Here is a 17,856-nt window from a genome sequence, read left to right as displayed (position 1 = left end):
GGATCCAGTAAACATGTGGTTGCATTCAGCCTCCCGAGAATCCTGTCCACATCCTCAGGAGCCACAGAGTCAAACTCCTCCCATATAACCGTCTCAAGACTTACTCCTGACTCCTCCCCCGGGGCCACCCAGTCAGAGTCAAGACCTTCTCGGATCCGAGCGACTTTGTCAACAAGATATTGTGCAAAATCCTCGGCCCTCCCCCCCAAGGGATCCTCCCCCCCCCAACTGGAGGAGGGAGCGAGTCACCCTGAAGAGGGGACATATATATGTTCCACAACATACCCATAACTGCCTATGCAGCTGTGGACCAGTTGTATTTTCTGAGCGGTGTTCCAGGACAGCTCCAAGTAGCATGCATTATAATAGTCCAACCGAGAGGTGACCAATGCACGTGTGATTGTTCAAAGGACCTCCTAGTCCAGGAACAGGCACCACTGCCATACCTTGATGTACCCGTACAAAGGCTTCAAGCAGGAGCTGTGTATTCAAAAAGACCCTCATGTCAACGTGCACCCAATTAAAGAATAAAGATGGAATATCACAGAAAAGGGGGAGGGGAGATGAAACCATTTAAAAGAACTTCAAGGCAAGGATTTCTTCCTTAAAGAACATTTTATTTTAGGAAACAAGATATCGGCAAGTACAAAGGTGAACCCAAGACTAAAATCCCCTCCCTCTGGTTACAAAGTTACAAGTTGCAATTCCCACCCCAATTAGCTGTCATCAATCACATTCAGCAATTGTTACAAAACACAGGCTCTCCTCCCAGCTCTCCAACGGGCCAAAATGTTATCAGCAATGACCTTGGTTCTCACACATCTGAATTGTTTTGGCTAACTGAAAACTACATCTCCCCCCTCCCATCTTCCTTCAGCTAAAACCTCTAAACTAATATGTGGCAACAAAGACAAAATGAAAATGGCTTCAGTTTGGTTTGTCACAGTGTTGACAGATTGAGCTAGACCTGCAAATTGGATCTGATCTTCAACAGCATCTCTTAATCAGCCCAGGGCCAAGAGATATAATTGGGGATCATTAGCATACTGATGATATTTGACTCCAAACTGATGGATGATCTCACCTAGTGGATTCATGTGAATGTGAAAAAGGGAGAGAGAGTTGAATCCTGGGACACTCCACAAGTAACAGATTATAAATGTAGACGTGTCAGGATTGAAACTAGACACAGAGCCAACACAGAGTAGTGCCAACCACTTCCAATCCCTGAAGCTACCTAAGAGGATGTAGTAGTTGGTGATACCGAAAGCTGCCAAGAGATCAAGGAGCACTAAGATGATTGTACCACCCTATCCTGGCTCCACTGCAGTTTAGCAAGACCAGTGTGGTCTCCATAACTGCATATTGGCCTGAAATCCAACAGAAATTGGCCTAGATCAGTGGCCCCCAACCTTTTGAGCACCAGGGACCGGTTGCATGGGGAAGCATTTTTCCGTGGACCGGAAGAGGCGTGGTTTCGCCTGCATCCTGTAGATGGGGCTTCACTTGTTTGTACGGACTGGTTTCTGGCATGCTGCGGCCCGGTGCTGGTCCACGGACCGGGGGTTGGGGACCCCTAGTCTAGATAATCTGTTTCTTCCGGGGTCCTTTAGAGTTGAAGACTAGAATTGAAGCATTAGATTTCAACAGCCATGTTGTATGAATCCTTATTTAAAAATAAATCGTTACAGCAATTTTCTCCCAAGTAAGTGTACACAGCGTTATAACTTGTAATACGGGGAAGAAGCAGTAAATGAGATTAGTACATAAAATTTCAAAATAGAAACAGGTGGGATGCCACAGTGTAGAGCTCTTTAAAATGTGTTCCCCTTTTAAGGCACTCGCCATAAAAATCTGACTCCAGCTTTCTGTGGTGTCACAGTGTACGGTTAACAGTTTTGTCTAGCAGCCGGATTACCTGGGGGGGGAAAGTAGCATTTTATTGGCTTTTGAGATATCTGCTGCCCCAAGCAAACTGGATGGCATACATTTTGCTTGCTTAATGCATAATGTAAACCAGGGAGAGGCAACATCATGATCCTGGACACCAGTGTACACACGGCACCTCCTTTTCTATCTACACAATTTCATTTTTTTTTTTTTTTGAAGAGCAACATGCTACAATGTCAGTGTTTAGCATCGGCATCACTTGCACATGGAACTCCCCAAAGACATTTTTAGAAAGTAAAATGGTGTGTGTGTCTGTGTGTGTGGCTACAATCCAGTGTTTTGTTGGATGATGTGAACATCTCCAAGTGGTAGAATGCATCCTAGGGGGAAATTCAGTTTACCTTTGGGGAGTGAGCATTAGTGTCCACGCAGCAATCCTGCAAAAGAGTCCGTGTGACTTTCCCAAAACTCTTACCTGTGTCTGTTTGACTTGAAGAGGTTGCCTGCTCCTGGTATATATTTGAAGGCAGCCTTGTCCCAGTTGTTTTCTTTCATTTGTATTTCATGAAATCCATGCATGTTGAGTTGGTGAGCCATCGGACCAGTTCATGAGGTCAACGGCTGTTTTGTTCTTCTGATTGGCACAGGAATTTCCTTTTTTCACTTTGACGACGTTTCCTCCGGGCTTCCTTCTCCACGTGGGTGGGGTCGTCAGCGCCCGCTCTGTGAAGCTCTTGGATCGTATCCACAATCCAGGTATGTTATAAGCCTAAATCTGTTTACATTTCGTTCTGACCTTGTTTCGTTGTGTTTATGTTTTATCATCTGCTGGAGGTAAGAATTTGGAAAATGTTTAATGGTTAAGCATACAGGGTGTTTAGCAAATATTTCAAGACAGCTTCCTTGTAATGTGTTGTGGGGTTTTTTTTGTGCCATTGAGCTATATAACTCACACTCTAGAAATAATTGCTCTCATTTTGTTTCCCGAATCTGAAATTTAAATGCCGAGTAAGACTTTGAATAAATAAGTGCAAACTTATTAAGCCTTCTGTACTATCTCTTTTTTTAAATCTATAAGTTTTGACGCTGAAGAACGCCAACTGACACGAATGATGATGATTTAGATAAGGTTCTTAAAATTACATAAAGTGTCTTCAAAAGATCCGTTTTAACTCAATCAGAATTACATTTTGGAAATAGGAAATGGCTTCCTCCAACTGGTGAGGAAATTATTATAGAAAACTTGGTTAAAGATGTCAGTGGAGATTCTCAATCATCCAGGTCATGGTTGTCCCAAAGGTGCTTTTCCAAAAGGCAACTGGACTTTCTTGGGTTTTTTCCCCCCTTAAAAATATTTCGCTTCTCATCTAAGAGAAGCTTATTTTTTTTTCCCAAGGAAAAAAACCAAGAAAGTCCAATTGCCTTTAGGTTTGCTAAAGATGGTTGATTCCTGGTGCCCAATCTGTTCTACTAAGACTAGAGAATGCATTTCAGACAAAGATCTTCTTCCTTGTAAGGCTGGTCTTTTCATTTTCATTCTGATTATAACCATGTTTTCCAGTCTAGTACCTTTTCCCATGGAACAGAATGTGCATTGGTCTTGGTGGAGTCTTAATGACTCAGGATTAGTCTGGGAATTATACAATTAGTGCAGGAACTACTAGAAAATGATTGTTTAGATTTGTCCCCTTGAAAAAAACATTCTACGTGCTTGGCCTAGCATGGATTTAAGCTGGGCTCTCCAAACATGGCAATTTCAAGACTTATGGACTTCAACTCCCAGAATTCCCCAGCCATCCAGGAGCTCAAGCAACAACATGACTCTGGCACAGGGACATTTTTCCTTAGATAGATAGCATTAAAGCCCCCATCCAGCTTTGCTTATTTTGTTTGAACTTTTAGCCAATTAGAGCAGCCTAAATGGTAGACACACTGATGAAATTTTAAAAAAAATTAAAGATCTTCAGTCTTTGATCAGAACGAGCTAGTCCAAATGGATTATATCTTTGAGCAATAACTAGAAGCAGTAAATGTGAATACTGCAAACTTTATTATGAGCATAAAGCCCCCCCAAACAATGTTCTACTTATAGGTTTTTATTCTGTAGTTAACTGGTCCAGGGTCTATAAGAGACTGGGTTAGATTCTTGCCCTTCCCCTGCCTATCCAGTCTTTTTAATTAGATGGCCAGATTTCTAAATAAATGAATAACTAATTAATAATTCTATTCATATAACAGGGTCCTTCTTGCCAATAAAAATAAATTGTGATAATTGACTAGGATGGAAGTTCATTGGAATTGCGTGTCTTTTTGTTGTGGTACGGCTGAACAAATAAATGTTTTGATAGGAGACACATTTTTTTCTCCCAAGAAGTTTTGAGAAAATTTTCTTAAGAATGTGCCAAGTTATCCAGATGATTCCCTGAAGGCTGATTCCAGCTTGTAGTCTTGTCTAGTCTTTTCCTATAATTCCCTCCGGTCCCTTCCCAACTTATTTTGGAGCAGATACTGATGTGAATGGAAGTCTCCATTAGGAACAAAAACAGCCAGCAAATTTACCCGCAGGTTGTGTATTGTCCTTGTCCTCAACCCCCGGTCCGTGGACCAGTACCGGGCCACGGCATGCCAGCGACCGGTCCGCACAAGCAAGGAAAGCCCCACAGGATGTAGGCAGCACACAAAACCACACCCCCTTCAGTCCACGGTAAAACCTCTCTCCACGTAACTGGTCCCTGGTGCCCAAAAGGTTGGGGACCTCTGCCTTAGGATATCTTTGATCATCTGAATTGAATGCTTCTGTAATTACCTTGTCTGCTTTAGTGGAAGATTACATTGAATGCAATGAATTTTTTTAATAAAATGTCAGAAGAATGATTTTTAGCAGAGGAACCTCTGTCTTGCATAGCTAATATCAACATCTTGACTGCAGCGACCATGTTTGCCAGAACAGATTCGCTCTGGGACAATAAGCTAAGCTAACATTTTTTTTCTATTATTCCTCTCCTTATTAATCTTTGTGGCCATTGCTGTGCTGAATGCTTTTTTTTTTACAAACTATAGCAGCCAAGGTCAATATAGTTACTGCTTAAAATTTTGCCAAGCTCCATTTGTGGGGTGGAAGGGAAAAAACGGTTTTATGATGTTACCTATTTGGGGTAATGAAACGTCTGCAAGAAAACAACCAAGCTCAGAGAGCACCAAGGACCCTGAGCTACAAATATTCCCCTTTCTTGGTAAAATGTTTTTGTCCTACCTGATAAATCTCTGTTTTGATAAGAATCAAAAAGAGACTTTGGCCTACCCATTTTAATTGTGTTTTTTTTTTTTTAAAAAAAAAAGATAGGTCGATTTTTAATTCTCCCCATTTTCTGCTTTCTCCCACCCCTCAGGTGAAAATACCAAAAATTAAGACTCTCCTTCAGCCAACGACATTTCTTATCTTCAGTTTCCCAAAGAAACTTTCTCCCTTCCTAATGCCTCTCTGTTCTTGCCCAGAATGGATAATTGCCAGATAAGACAAGATGGGCTCTGTCTGGTAGAGGTCTAGCCATTGTTTTTCTTCTATTTATACCCTATTGTCAAAATAATGTTACTTTGAAGGTGGCAGTGATGGGCATATGGCCCTGGTTGCTTTTGGCCTTGGCATGAAATTTGTGGGTCAGCATGCCTACTTTTGTGCTTGTAGACACAAGTCAACCACCCAATATGTAGTCAGCTCTGTAAGAATATATTTTTTTAGATTTTTCTACAAAGCTCCTTATTTATTTATTTAGGAATGACTAGTAAGATAGTACCATGAAACATGATTAAAGGTTATGCTGATAAAATGTTAGTGTGTATGTGTATATATACACTAGTTAGTGTGTATGTGTATATATACACTCGCACAAGCACGAAGCCGAAGACCCCAGCCTGAAGATGACGAGTGGGACCTCGTCGAAACGTCGCCAAGATACTCTCAATCTTACACTGGAAAAGACCCGAATACGCCAAGACCTGCATATATATATATGCCAAGTCTTCTGCTTTAAAAGGGAGAAAAAAAACTGTTTGAGCCTTTCTAGCACAAATAGGATAGACTTTAAAATGCATAAATTGCTAGCTATGCACTGAGAAACGTAACCCAAACTTTCAAAAGGTGGTATTAATTATTTTATTTATTTGTTTTACTTCACGCCTACCCTTAGGTTAACGCAGTATATTCCTTCTGTCTTTCTCTGTTTTCATTCTCTTATTAACTCTGCTGTCTGTGTCTTTCCAGTTCCTTTGGACAACATTCTCAGTTGTGTTCTTGTTGGGGGTGTGTGTGACTGTGTGTGTTTGTGTGTCTTCTTTTTCTTTCTTTCACTATATTCTGCTGCCATAACTGATCTACTTATTTGCTGTTTTGAACTCAGCCTTTGTCGGAATTATGGGTAACACAAGATCATACAAACTACTAGACTGGAATAGTTGCAATTCAGGTATTTTATTAGTCATTCAGTACTACATACACTGACAAAAATTATGGCAGCTCAGTGAAGTCTTTTTTAGAAATACCTTACCTCATGGCCCAGCTAAATGTTTCAAATTTCATCACTTTTTTTAATTGTGAAAATTTAAGATAGCTTTTACGATAAATATGGTAGGTGATACTGTGAAATTAAATCCCATTAAGTTTGTTGCTAGACTGTATATCCCTCATTATCCCTGTATATCAGTATAATTTAAATCATGCTCCAAAATCTTTCCACTTGAAATTTAGCTTTTTCTGGACTAGAAGCAGGATTTTCTGTGTGGGTCTTAGTTACAGAGAAATTTCATTTGAAGATTTTATCTGTATTAGAAGCAAAATATGTTGTTGTTGAATAAGACTTTCATACTGTTTAGGTTAGTTGTGGATTTTAGATATATTTACAGTTTTAATATGGGTCATTTAATTTTTAAATCGTCCCATAACATAATAATGGCTAACTTAATGGCTAGCCCATAACATAATGTGGCTAAAGCCACATTATCAAGCTACACTATTGAAGTAGGGCTGGAAACCACGTGCATGATTATGTATGATTTGGTCTGTGTATTGCAGGGATGTCAAACTCACAACGTCACATGATGTATCGTGACTTTTTTTCCATTGCCGGCAATGGGGTGGGCGCAGTTTTGCCATGACACATCTGGCCCGTGGGCCGGCAGTTTGACACCCCTGGTGTATTGGATATTGGGTTACTGGATTAAAGAAATGAAAAACTTGTGTCTTACTTATTCTTTCATTCAAGATCAAATAATTTAAATAGTGCTGAGGACCTGACTATGCAAAATGAATGACATACTCCTGTCTGGGACCTTAGATGGAGAGTTATTTTTTTAAGTTGGAAAAAAAAAAGCTGATCAGAATGAGTTGTAGTATATTTTTTCTACAAATGAATATTCAGCTTGCTTATGTTAATTATGTTACAGTGAGTTTGTATTCATGTGCTTCACTGTAAGAAGTTTGAAAAGGAAACCCTATTCTGGAATCTCTTTTTTAGTTGTACCCAATTTCAGTCAGTGAAAAAGCATGAGATATATTTATAATGTTACGTTGGTACAAATATTTACTTAGCCATTGCATTTAAATTCCACCCTTTCCCCCACTGTACAGTACTTTAATTCAAGGAAACAAACAGGCAAAGAAGTAGAAGTAGCACAAGTCTTATATGTGAGTCAACAGCATAATTGATAACGTTGTTGTCAAAGACAAAACTTATTTGACTCTGTTTTCATTTGTCTCTGAAGTTCCCTGGTTCAAAAATGGCGCCTCCGGAATATTAATCAATGTTGGTTAGAGAGGGAAATATTTCTTCATTTGTTTTGAGCATTGCCATTTCCAGTATATGTGTTCTTTCATTTAGCTCAGTTGATTGATTTTGTATAGATCAGCGGTTCTCAACCTATGGGTCGCGACCCCATTTGGGATCGATCGACCATTTCACGGGGGTCGCCAAGCAAGGCTGTCTGCCATTTTTTTTCCCCTTTTCCGGCGGGTGCCTTACCTCCCTTGGGCTGGGCCAGCTGGTGGTCGGCCTGCTCCGTCTCTGTCGCTTGCCAGCTACGCCTCGGCCGGTGCAGGGGGCGGAACCACGCATGCGCGGTGCTCCCAGGCAGGGAAAGTCCTCGACTTACGACCGGTTGGGTAGTCCTTGACTTACGACCGGTTTAGTCCTCGACTTACGACCGGTTGGGGGTCGCGGCATTAAAAAGGTTGAGAACCAAACTGACCTATTTGTATTATGTGGTCTACAAAGGAGTATTGTTAAAAAAAAATGATGGCCTATGTTGAATTGGAAAATCTATGGTTATTTGTGTTCTGGCTAACTGCAGAAGTTCTATTACAATAGTTATGTGAACACATTTGGTTCCTGTTCCTCAGAAATGGAGACTCTATAGTCTCTCGGATGTTATTGAAACATAACTCTTATGGATTTTTACGTGTTCACTGGCCATTGTTCTGGACCTATTGGAAGGCTACAGGTTCTCTAACCATGTAATATCTCTGTTTCCGTGGAATAATGATTATATGGAACAGCTGCTTTAGGTTGGGCTTGCAACCAGTCGCATGCCTAGTGCCATAAGAGTTTGGCATGTCGTATTGGAATATTACACTTTTGATAAATTGTTTAAATTCTTTATTTCTGATTCTCTAGGTTCAGCAACAATTACAGGTAGTCCTTGACTTACAGCCATTCATTTTAGTGACTGTTCAAAGTGACAATGGCACTGAAAAATGACCATTTCTCACAACCCTGGCAGTATCTCCATGATCAAGTGATTAAAATTTGGATGCTTGGCAAGTGGTTCATATTTATGACGGTTGCAGTCATAGGATCTCCCTTTGTGACCTTCTGACATGCATAGTCAATAACGGAAGTCAGATTCACTTAACAACTGGGTTGTTAACTTAACAACTGCAGTGATTCACTTAACAACTGTGGCAAGAAAGCTCGTAAAACGGTGCGAAATTCACCTAACAACTGTCTCGCTTAGCAACAGAAATTTTGGGCTCAATTTTGGCCATACGTCAAGGACTACCTGTATAGGATTTTCTGAGTAGCAGTTGGAAGACAGTGGCTGGATATCTTTTTAACGAAAGAGAGCAAATGTTCTCTGGTGAAGCTTACGTTTCATTCGCTTAGGTCCACACAACTGGATAACCAGATAAATTCTAGTTGTGTGGACTTAGATAATACCCTAGCATAGGCGTCAAATGGAAGTCTAGGAGTTGAAGAGCAATACCTTGAGGGTGACAAGGGTTGTCTGTATGGATGCATGTGGTTTGCCTTTGCCTTCTTCCTAGGGTTGAGAGAGGCTCACTGGCCCAAGGTCAGCTGGTTTTGTGCCTAAGGCAGGACTAGAACTCATAGGTTTCCACCCTTATGGCTTAATCTCTACACCAAACGAATTCTTGATGATAAAGGCTAGGGGAAGCAATTTAACAATAACAGAGTTGGAAGAGACCTTGTAGGTCAGTGGTGGCGAACCTATGGCACGGGTGCCAGAGGCGACACTCGGAGCCCTCTCTGTGGGCACACGTGCCGTTGCCCCAGCCTTGCCTCCTCTCCAGTAGCCCCCCTGAAGGAGAGCCGCCCTCGAGCATGGCCCACACAGAGCAGCACAGCCAAGGACATGGCAACCAGGCAGCGTAGACAAGACTCTGCCCTCACACCCCATCATGCAGTTGATGCTGCAGGGCGCGGGCAGAGGGTGTGGCCACCATAGCGCTGCTGGGCTGGAGGGGGTGAGTGGTCCTGTGGGCAGACGGGGCGGGGCAGGGGAGTGGAGCGGGGGCGGAGCCAGTTTTTGGGCACTCAGTCTCTAAAAGGTTCGCCATCACTGTTGTAGGTCTTCTAGTCCAACCCCCTGCTCAAGCAGGAGACCCTACAACATTTCAGACAAATGACTGTCCACTCTCTTCTTAAAAACCTCCAGTGATGGAGCACCCACAACTTCTGGAGGCAAGCCATTCCACTGGTTAATTGTTTACAGTTGTTATGGTTATTTTTAAGGATTGCTAATGCTATACACATCATTAGACCTTTGCTTGCTTTTAGTATAATTATGTATTGATTGACTACGTGCCATCAAATACTGTAAGTGGCAACTCTTAGTGACTTAGAGTAGACCTAAGTCTTCTCCAGTCTGGCCCTGCTGGTTTTTCAGCAGGGTATCCGTTGCCACAATAATTGAATCCATCTACCTTGCTGCTGGTTATTTTCTTTTTTCTCTTTCCCTCCCTAATTCTCAGGAAGATATGATGGTTTAAGCCTGGTCACTTGTGCCCTGAGTGAGAATTCTGAATTGATTTGTTCAATGATCTGTTTCTTTTCTTGGCTATTGGTAGTATTCACGTGAGTCTTCTCTCAGTTTTTACAATTACTTCTCAACAGGATAACACTGATTTTGTTTTATTTAAATTAAGACTAAATCATTGATTAATGATTTGATTAATAATTTCATCACTGAAATAAGTTCGGAAGTTTCAGTAATCTTTCTATCCTGCTTCTTCACCCTTTCTTATGCTCCTTGCTAATCCTTGTGAAAGTAAAATGTCCATATCAGTGAAACACTTCTAACAATTGAATGTGAACATTTCCCTTTTTATAACATTTATAATTTATTCAAAAGATTAATTACTGTAGTTTTACCAAGAAAAAATGTGTCACTTTTTAGCTTCTCTGACCTAATGTTGGGAGTTATCAACAACCTAATTAAAACAGATACTCAACTGCTTAATGGCATTCAACACGCTACAGTAACTTCTAATAATAGAATCGTGATGAATGCTCATTATAATTGCTCTATGTTAGTTTTATTAGAAGTCAAGTGTATTGCAGTCATGCAAAGCCAGAACTGAGAATTGGGCATCATAATCCCTTAGTTCAACTTTTTCCTCCCTTAGCTGTTTCTCATCGCCCCACCCCATGTAACCAATCAGGTTCAGGCAAGATGTTTTCATAACTGTCAGTTCAAGCGTGTTCTGGTATGCATCTCCTTCCTTCTTCCAGCTGGATGACCTTGAGGCAGCGTCTCAAGGAGATAGATAGATAGATAGATAGATAGATAGATAGATAGATAGATAGATAGATAGATAGATAGATAGATAGATAGATAGATAGATAGATAGATAGATAGATAGATATAGATACAGATACAGATACAGATACAGATACAGATACAGATACAGATACAGATACAGATACAGATAGATACAGAGATAGATAGATAGATAGATAGATAGATAGATAGATAGATAGATAGATAGATAGATAGATAGATAGATAGATAGATAGATATAGATATATAGAGATAGATAGATAGATAGATAGATAGATAGATAGATAGATAGAGAGAGAGAGAGAGAGAGAGAGAGAGAGAGAGAGAGAGAGAGAGAGAGAGAGGTATAGATAGAGAGATAGATATACTGTAGATATAGACAGAGAAATAGAAAGATTTTAAAATTAGATAACGCAACAATTGACTTCAGCTTCGAACCCAACGCTGTGTTTCGATTGGTCACTGCATTCATTCAGTGCAAAGTCCGAACTAAGCTGAGTTTAGATCTGGCTTGCTCTTTAGCCTCTGTCCCCCAAAATAAGAATTTCTCTTCTTCGCTGCTCCACTTCCTATTATGCCACAATAAATTTAAGTCACAATGGCGATTTTTTTTTACAACACGTATCTTACAGTTTTGTATTCATGTGTTTTTCTTTTTTCACACATTTATTTTTAGGGGGGGGGTGCATAGATGTGGATCTCCCCCTTTTAGTGTCTTTAATTAAACACAGTTCCGAACACCGTTATTTTACATCATCCCAGTAAAAATTCATCCCTAAGGGCCAGGGAGATAACGTGCCATACTAAAAACAGGAGAGAAATGGATGCGTTCTTGAAATAAACTTGCAAAAGTTGTGCTTGAAATTCAGAAGAAGAAGAGAGTTGGAAGGGACCTGGGAGGTCTTCTAGTCCAACCCCCTGCTCGAACAGGAGACCCTATACCAGGGGTAGGCTACCTTGGCTCTTTTATGACTCGTGGACTTCAACTCCCAGAATTCCTGAGCCAGCATGGCTCAGCTTGGAAACCTCTCCCTTTTCCCTCAGCATGGCTGGCTCAGGAATTCTGGGAGTTGAAGTCCATGAGTCATAAAAGAGCCAAAGTTGCCTACCCCTGATCTAGGAAAACAGGAATGTGTGAGAAAGAAATACAAGGACGCCCTGCTTTGGCTTACTTTGGTATAAGAGTTTTTAAGAAGAGACTGGGCAGCCATTTGTCTGAAATGGTATAGGGCCGGGGTAGGCAACCTTGGCTCTTTTATGACTCGTGGACTTCAACTCCCAGAATTCCTGAGCCAGCCACGCTGAGGGGAAAGGGAGAGGTTTCCATGCTTAGCCATGCTGGCTCAGGAATTCTGGGAGTTGAAGTCCAGGAGTCATGAAGAGGCCATAGTTCCCCCATGCTGGCTCAGGAATTCTGGGAGTTGAAGTCCTCCCATCGTCAAGTGGCCAAGGATGAGAAACACTAAGTCTAGGCCAGGGGTAGGCAACCTTGGCTCTTTTATGACTCGTGGACTTCAACTCCCAGAATTCCTGAGCCAGCATGGCTCAGCTTGGAAACCTCTCCCTTTTCCCCTCAACATGGCTGGCTCAGGAATTCTGGGAGTTGAAGTCCACGAGTCATAAAAGAGCCAAAGTTGCCTACCCCCGCCCTATACCATTTCAGACAAAATGGCTGTCCAGTCTCCTTTTAAAAGCCTCCAGTGAGGGAGCACCCATAGCTTCTAAAGACAAGCAGTAAGATTAAAAACACCAATTGACCCTCCGATAAAAAAAAAACAAAAACCAACCACTTTCATTTGCAGACAATTTTAATAAATCTTCTCCAACCCCTACTAGGTTTCCTCAGTGAACTAGATTTTTTGCTAGAAAAGCTTGTGAGTGGGTGCCATGTTTGCTTGCCTTCTGCTTTCACCTAGACTTCAGGGCCATTCCTTTCTGTAACCATTTCAGTGAGCTGCCATATTTTTAAAGTCTGTGCCGTCATTGACCCAAGCATGCGCCAAACGATCCACTGTTTCTGGCTCTCCGTCTGCTGACTCTGCTTTGCAAGCTCTTCTTTAAGCTTCCGCTGTAGCCTGGAACACAACAGGTTGACGATGCCCTTGTGGAACTGTGCTGGACACATGCCATCCTGCTCCTCTTCCCCCCCCCACTCAATTTCTGGACTGTCTGTGTAAATTGCATAGCTTCACTTCGATGTGCAAATGCTCCGATAGTGTTGCCCTGTGAATCTGTGTGGCTCATGTAACGAAACCCCAAAGGAAGAAAAAGCTGCTTGCCAATCACTTGTGTCCGAAAACCAAAGAGAATGCTTTACATTGCATCGCATTCCTGTGTTTGGTATGAACGACGCCTGCCATGTTGTGGTGTCTTGGTTTTTAATTAAGTCATTATTTATCTTTAGACACGCAAAGGTAAGTTTGTGTCTATCGTGTGTAAATATGCATTGCATTCTATATATATATATCTATACACTAGCTGTACCCGGCCACGTGTTGCTGTGGCTCAGTCTGGTTAAATGGAAAAGAAAGAAAAGAGAAAGCGCACGTTTGTAATATGTAGCGTGTGTTGCTTTTACGTCCAACAGATGGTGCTGTTTTTTTAAAAACTTGTTTTTACCTGTCACAGGTGTGACATCTATATAATAGTAGGTATATAAAAACATGCGCGTATTCGAATGCAACGTTGTGTCAAAATTTCAAAGCAATCGGTGAAGAACTTTCGGAGATTTAAGATTTTGAACAAACGAACATTTACATTTTTATTTATATAGATGATTCCCCCCCATTAATTAGCAGGGGGAGGGTGGAGCTAAAGTCCATTAAAGTTTACAACATGCAGAAGAAAGTTCATTTCCAAGGGAGTATATTTAAATCTCAAAGGTATTTTATTTTCAGATGTTGCCCTCTTTACGTGTCATTTTCAGCACAGAGTGAAGCTGACTCGTTTTCCCAAATCCACCTGGGTCTTTCAACTTTTCAATTTAATGATTTAACTGGATCTTGAATATAACATTCAAGGTTTGGGGAGCCCTGCATGCCACTTGGTATAAACACAAAACCATACTGTCCTTAGGTTGTCAGGTTTGTGGCTTTCAGCCGTTGGGTCTTACAGTAACTTTTCAGAATTCAGTGTTAGCTACTAATATTTTTGTGAAATAACACATGAAAAGATTCACATTTGAATGGAATTCATAAGGAATTATCACTGTAAAATCACAGGAGTAGAAGACCTCTTGTTCAGTGATTTTACCACATTGCTTCTTATTAAAGGGAATTCTTTGATTGGGAATTCTCTAAAATATTCTTTTGAACACTTGATTTATTTTTTTGCGTATACTCTAATAGCTCTGAACATTTATTCACACATCTCTGTTTAAAACTTTAGACAATACTTTTAGAAACTAAATATGTGCCATATAGAGACAAAGCAAGAGAGAGTTTGCAAAAAGAAATAGTTACAGATACAAAGATAGCTACAGCTATAGATAAAAGTGTGTGTGTGTGTACACACACACCTATAAACACCTATATACACCTATATACACATAATATATACTTCACATGGTTTGTCAAGATCTTGTCAGTTTTCACCATTTTCTCACTATTTTTAATGGAAACATGTTAACTCTAATTCAGTTTTCTGTGGTAAGATATTATGTAAGTTATATTTAGTTTCTTATATTTCCTTGTATAAGCTGGTAGTGAGACGCCTAATCATCTGCGTCCAGAGAGGTTTGTGTGCAGTAATACAATTACACATATAAGCCTTGCATTCAAAAATTAAGTAACTAGCCATTCCTACCAATTCTTTATCATTTACAGATTTCAAAATCAAACAAATTCAGTGAAGAAACATTAAAATACGGGCTTCTGGGTGTTGTAGTAAACTATTGTAATTTAAATGTAAGCTGATTGAGTTGTAAATTGATATGCCATAATTTTCAGTTAATGCACATGTGAATTTGTTGAAATAATGCTGAAGAAATCAAAACATCAAACCTTCCAAAAATCTGATTCACTGCTGAGTAAACAGCATATTCCCTCAGTTTAGGATATAAGCAATTCCAGGGATCAAATTTCACTTATCTATTATGATGTAATTACACTAATTACACTAAGTATAATCATTTATGATTGAGTATATACCTAATTCAGAAACTAATATTAAAATATCCAGTTCTGATGATAATGATCATAAAAATATTAAAACAGTAAAGACAATCATATTGCAAAAGATAACAGGGAGTTTGTTAGATAAAAATTGATCAAAACCATATTTTATCAACTAAAATTATCAGTTACAGGTTGTTAAACCTGGAGAGAGAAAAATTATGAGTCAGGTCGGTTACCTGCCTCACTTTGCTTTGAAGCATTAAGCAAATGCACTATAAAAACCTTTTATCTTGTTCTGTCAGATGTGTCCTTTATAAAATTGACATAGTTTTAATAATCTGAAGTAGGTTAAAACTACATGTCATTTTCTAAAATCTCTAAAAAACCTTTCACATTAACACTGAGTACATTTAAGTATATTCTGACTTGACACACAAATATATGCCCTCAAATACCAGTCTCTTATAAGATCTAAAGTACTGCTTTGTATTTCAAAAATATTCTTCTAAAAGAAAAAAAAAGATTACTCTCAAGACGGTTAAAATAAATTTGGGCGTATGATGTAATTGTGGAGTGAGTGAAACAATGAATTTTCATTTAGGAATTTTGTGCAATCTGGTGATCTCTTTAGAAATGTGTTTTGAGAAGAGAAACACCCAAGTCCCATCTAAATCATATTTCATCGTGCAATTTAGGTTTGGCTGCATAAATTATTTTTTCTAGGCTAGGAAGTCCTCTATTAAACTACTGATTTTTCTTAATAATTTAAAAACAGGTTTGGGTCGTGTAGATCTCCATAATCTCAGGAAATTACAATCAGTTTCCTCCAATATCACTGCAAGTTCATATATAGGATATTTAAACAATCAAAAATTATTCTGAAACCCCCCTACTTGATATATTTTTGCAAATATTGAAAAAGTGCTTCCATGTACGTTTTTGAAAATGTTAAAGGTCAGGTTTGAAATTCTAATACGAAGCTAATTCAACATGATTCGCCTTTAATGTGGCAACTTATAATTGAGTTATTGTTATAACATTATTAGTTTTTAAAAATACTTTGAATATATATTTTAATGTATCTATGAAATGTATTTTAATTGACAAGATATTTTCCAAGAATAAGCGGTAGAGCCTATTCAGCATTAACCTAACAACTCAGTATTTTTTTCCCTCGTGAGGTTAAAAGTATAAACAGAATATCTCATAAGTCTTTTGGTGGGGGTGGTGTTGGTATTTGTCAAATCAGTTAAAAATACAAAAACAAGGACAATTAATTATTTAGGCCCATGCAAGAATGTTAGTTTGCCCAGAGAGTTTTTAAAACTTTTTTTCCCATCAAGTGGGCAATATGGTTTAGTTGTTTTTAAATCTCTAAATTTCACTCTGCTTTTTAATCTTGACAAAGTTAAATTGTTATTCAGAACATCCAAACTCTTAAGCTAATTTCTCTTACAATCTAATCTCCTCAAGGTGCTTTTTTTAAAAAGGTGATCCAAGGGACACATGTTGTGACCAGTAGGTCTTTAATATTAAGATTTGCTGACTGCAAATGTTGGAGATGCTGTCATTTTTTTTTCATAGTCAGAGATACCTTTGGTGTGTTGCTTGGAAGGTTTAGCTCAAGGGTAGGCAACCTTGGCTCTTTTATGACTCGTGGACTTCAACTCCCAGAATTCCTGAGCATGGCTCAGGAATTCTGGGAGTTGAAGTCCACGAGTCATAAAAGAGCCATGGTTGCCTACCCCTGGTTTACCTTAATACAGGTAGTCCTTGACTACAACCATTCATTTAGTGACTGTTCAGGGTTACAACAGCATTGAAAAAAGTGACTTAGGACCATTTTTCATACAACCGTTGCAGCTTCCCCACGGTCATGTGAACAAAATTCAGATGGCAACTGACTCTTATTTAGTGTCCTGGGGTCATGTGATCACTTTTACAACCTTCTGACAAGCAAAATCAATGGGGAAGCTGGATTCACTTGACCATCGTGTCCCTAATTTCACAACTGCAGTGATTCACTTCACAACTGTGGCAAGAAAAGTCACAAAATGGGGCAAAACTCACTTAACGAGTGTCTCGCTTAGCAGTGAAAATTTTGGGCTCAGTTGTGATTGCAAGTCAAGGATTACCTGTAATGGTGTTTTGAGCAAAACGTGTTAAGTATAGAAATCACATCCTTGAGTTCTTGTATTCTCTGAGAATTAAAGAGAAATGGACTAACTTTGTGAAATCGCCATTCCACCGAAGTAGCCACAGTTGCCTTAATTGGCTGGAAGAAGAAACGAGATGTTGCTGAGGTCTTGTACTAGCTTAAACAAGTTAACCGGTGTTTCGTTAACGTCTTTGCTTTAGCTGAATATTTTGCATCTCTGCTGAATAGTAAACGGGATGTGCTCTGTATCTTTCAGATGACCCGGAAACACGGGATGCCTGGTGGGCGGAAGTTCGTCAAGAAATCAAATCCCATGCAAAGGCATTGGGCTGTCATGCTGTAGTGGGCTACAGTGAATCAACTAGCATTTGGTAACTCGCTGGCTCAGTTTCTCTGACAATTTAACCACTTTATCTCTGCAAGGCAGCTCGGGAGGGGACACGAGCCTGGTTCCAGGGAATTGTCAACGCTTCTTTGCAGGAGGGTGTCTTCCCGGCGGCCTTAAAGGAGGCCGTGGTGAGGCCCCTCCTCAAGAAGCCTTCCCTGGACCCAGATGAGTTGGCTAACTATCGCCCGGTCTCCAACCTTCGCTTTGCGGCGAAGGTTGTTGAGAGTGTGGTT

The 17,856-nt window shown here is 39.9% G+C and overlaps 1 protein-coding gene across 1 annotated transcript in view; it reads left to right on the top strand.

Moving 5' to 3' along the window:
• C2CD5 (C2 calcium dependent domain containing 5) overlaps positions 1 to 17,856 on the top strand; it is an 86,094-nt gene that overhangs the window by 32,584 nt on the left and 35,654 nt on the right. The window contains exons 10-11 of the mRNA XM_029285913.1: positions 2,538 to 2,646; positions 17,492 to 17,606. Of these exons, the coding sequence (XP_029141746.1) occupies positions 2,538 to 2,646; positions 17,492 to 17,606 (224 nt within the window). The remainder of the gene's footprint in view (positions 1 to 2,537; positions 2,647 to 17,491; positions 17,607 to 17,856) is intronic.

The sequence above is a fragment of the Protobothrops mucrosquamatus genome, unplaced genomic scaffold (genome assembly GCF_001527695.2).
Source record: "Protobothrops mucrosquamatus isolate PMUCROS unplaced genomic scaffold, P.Mucros_1.0 scaffold2486, whole genome shotgun sequence".
In the NCBI taxonomy this organism is placed as follows: Eukaryota; Metazoa; Chordata; class Lepidosauria; order Squamata; family Viperidae; genus Protobothrops; species Protobothrops mucrosquamatus.
Note: the sequence above shows the minus strand (reverse complement) of the source record. Positions and strands in the feature narration are given on the sequence as shown.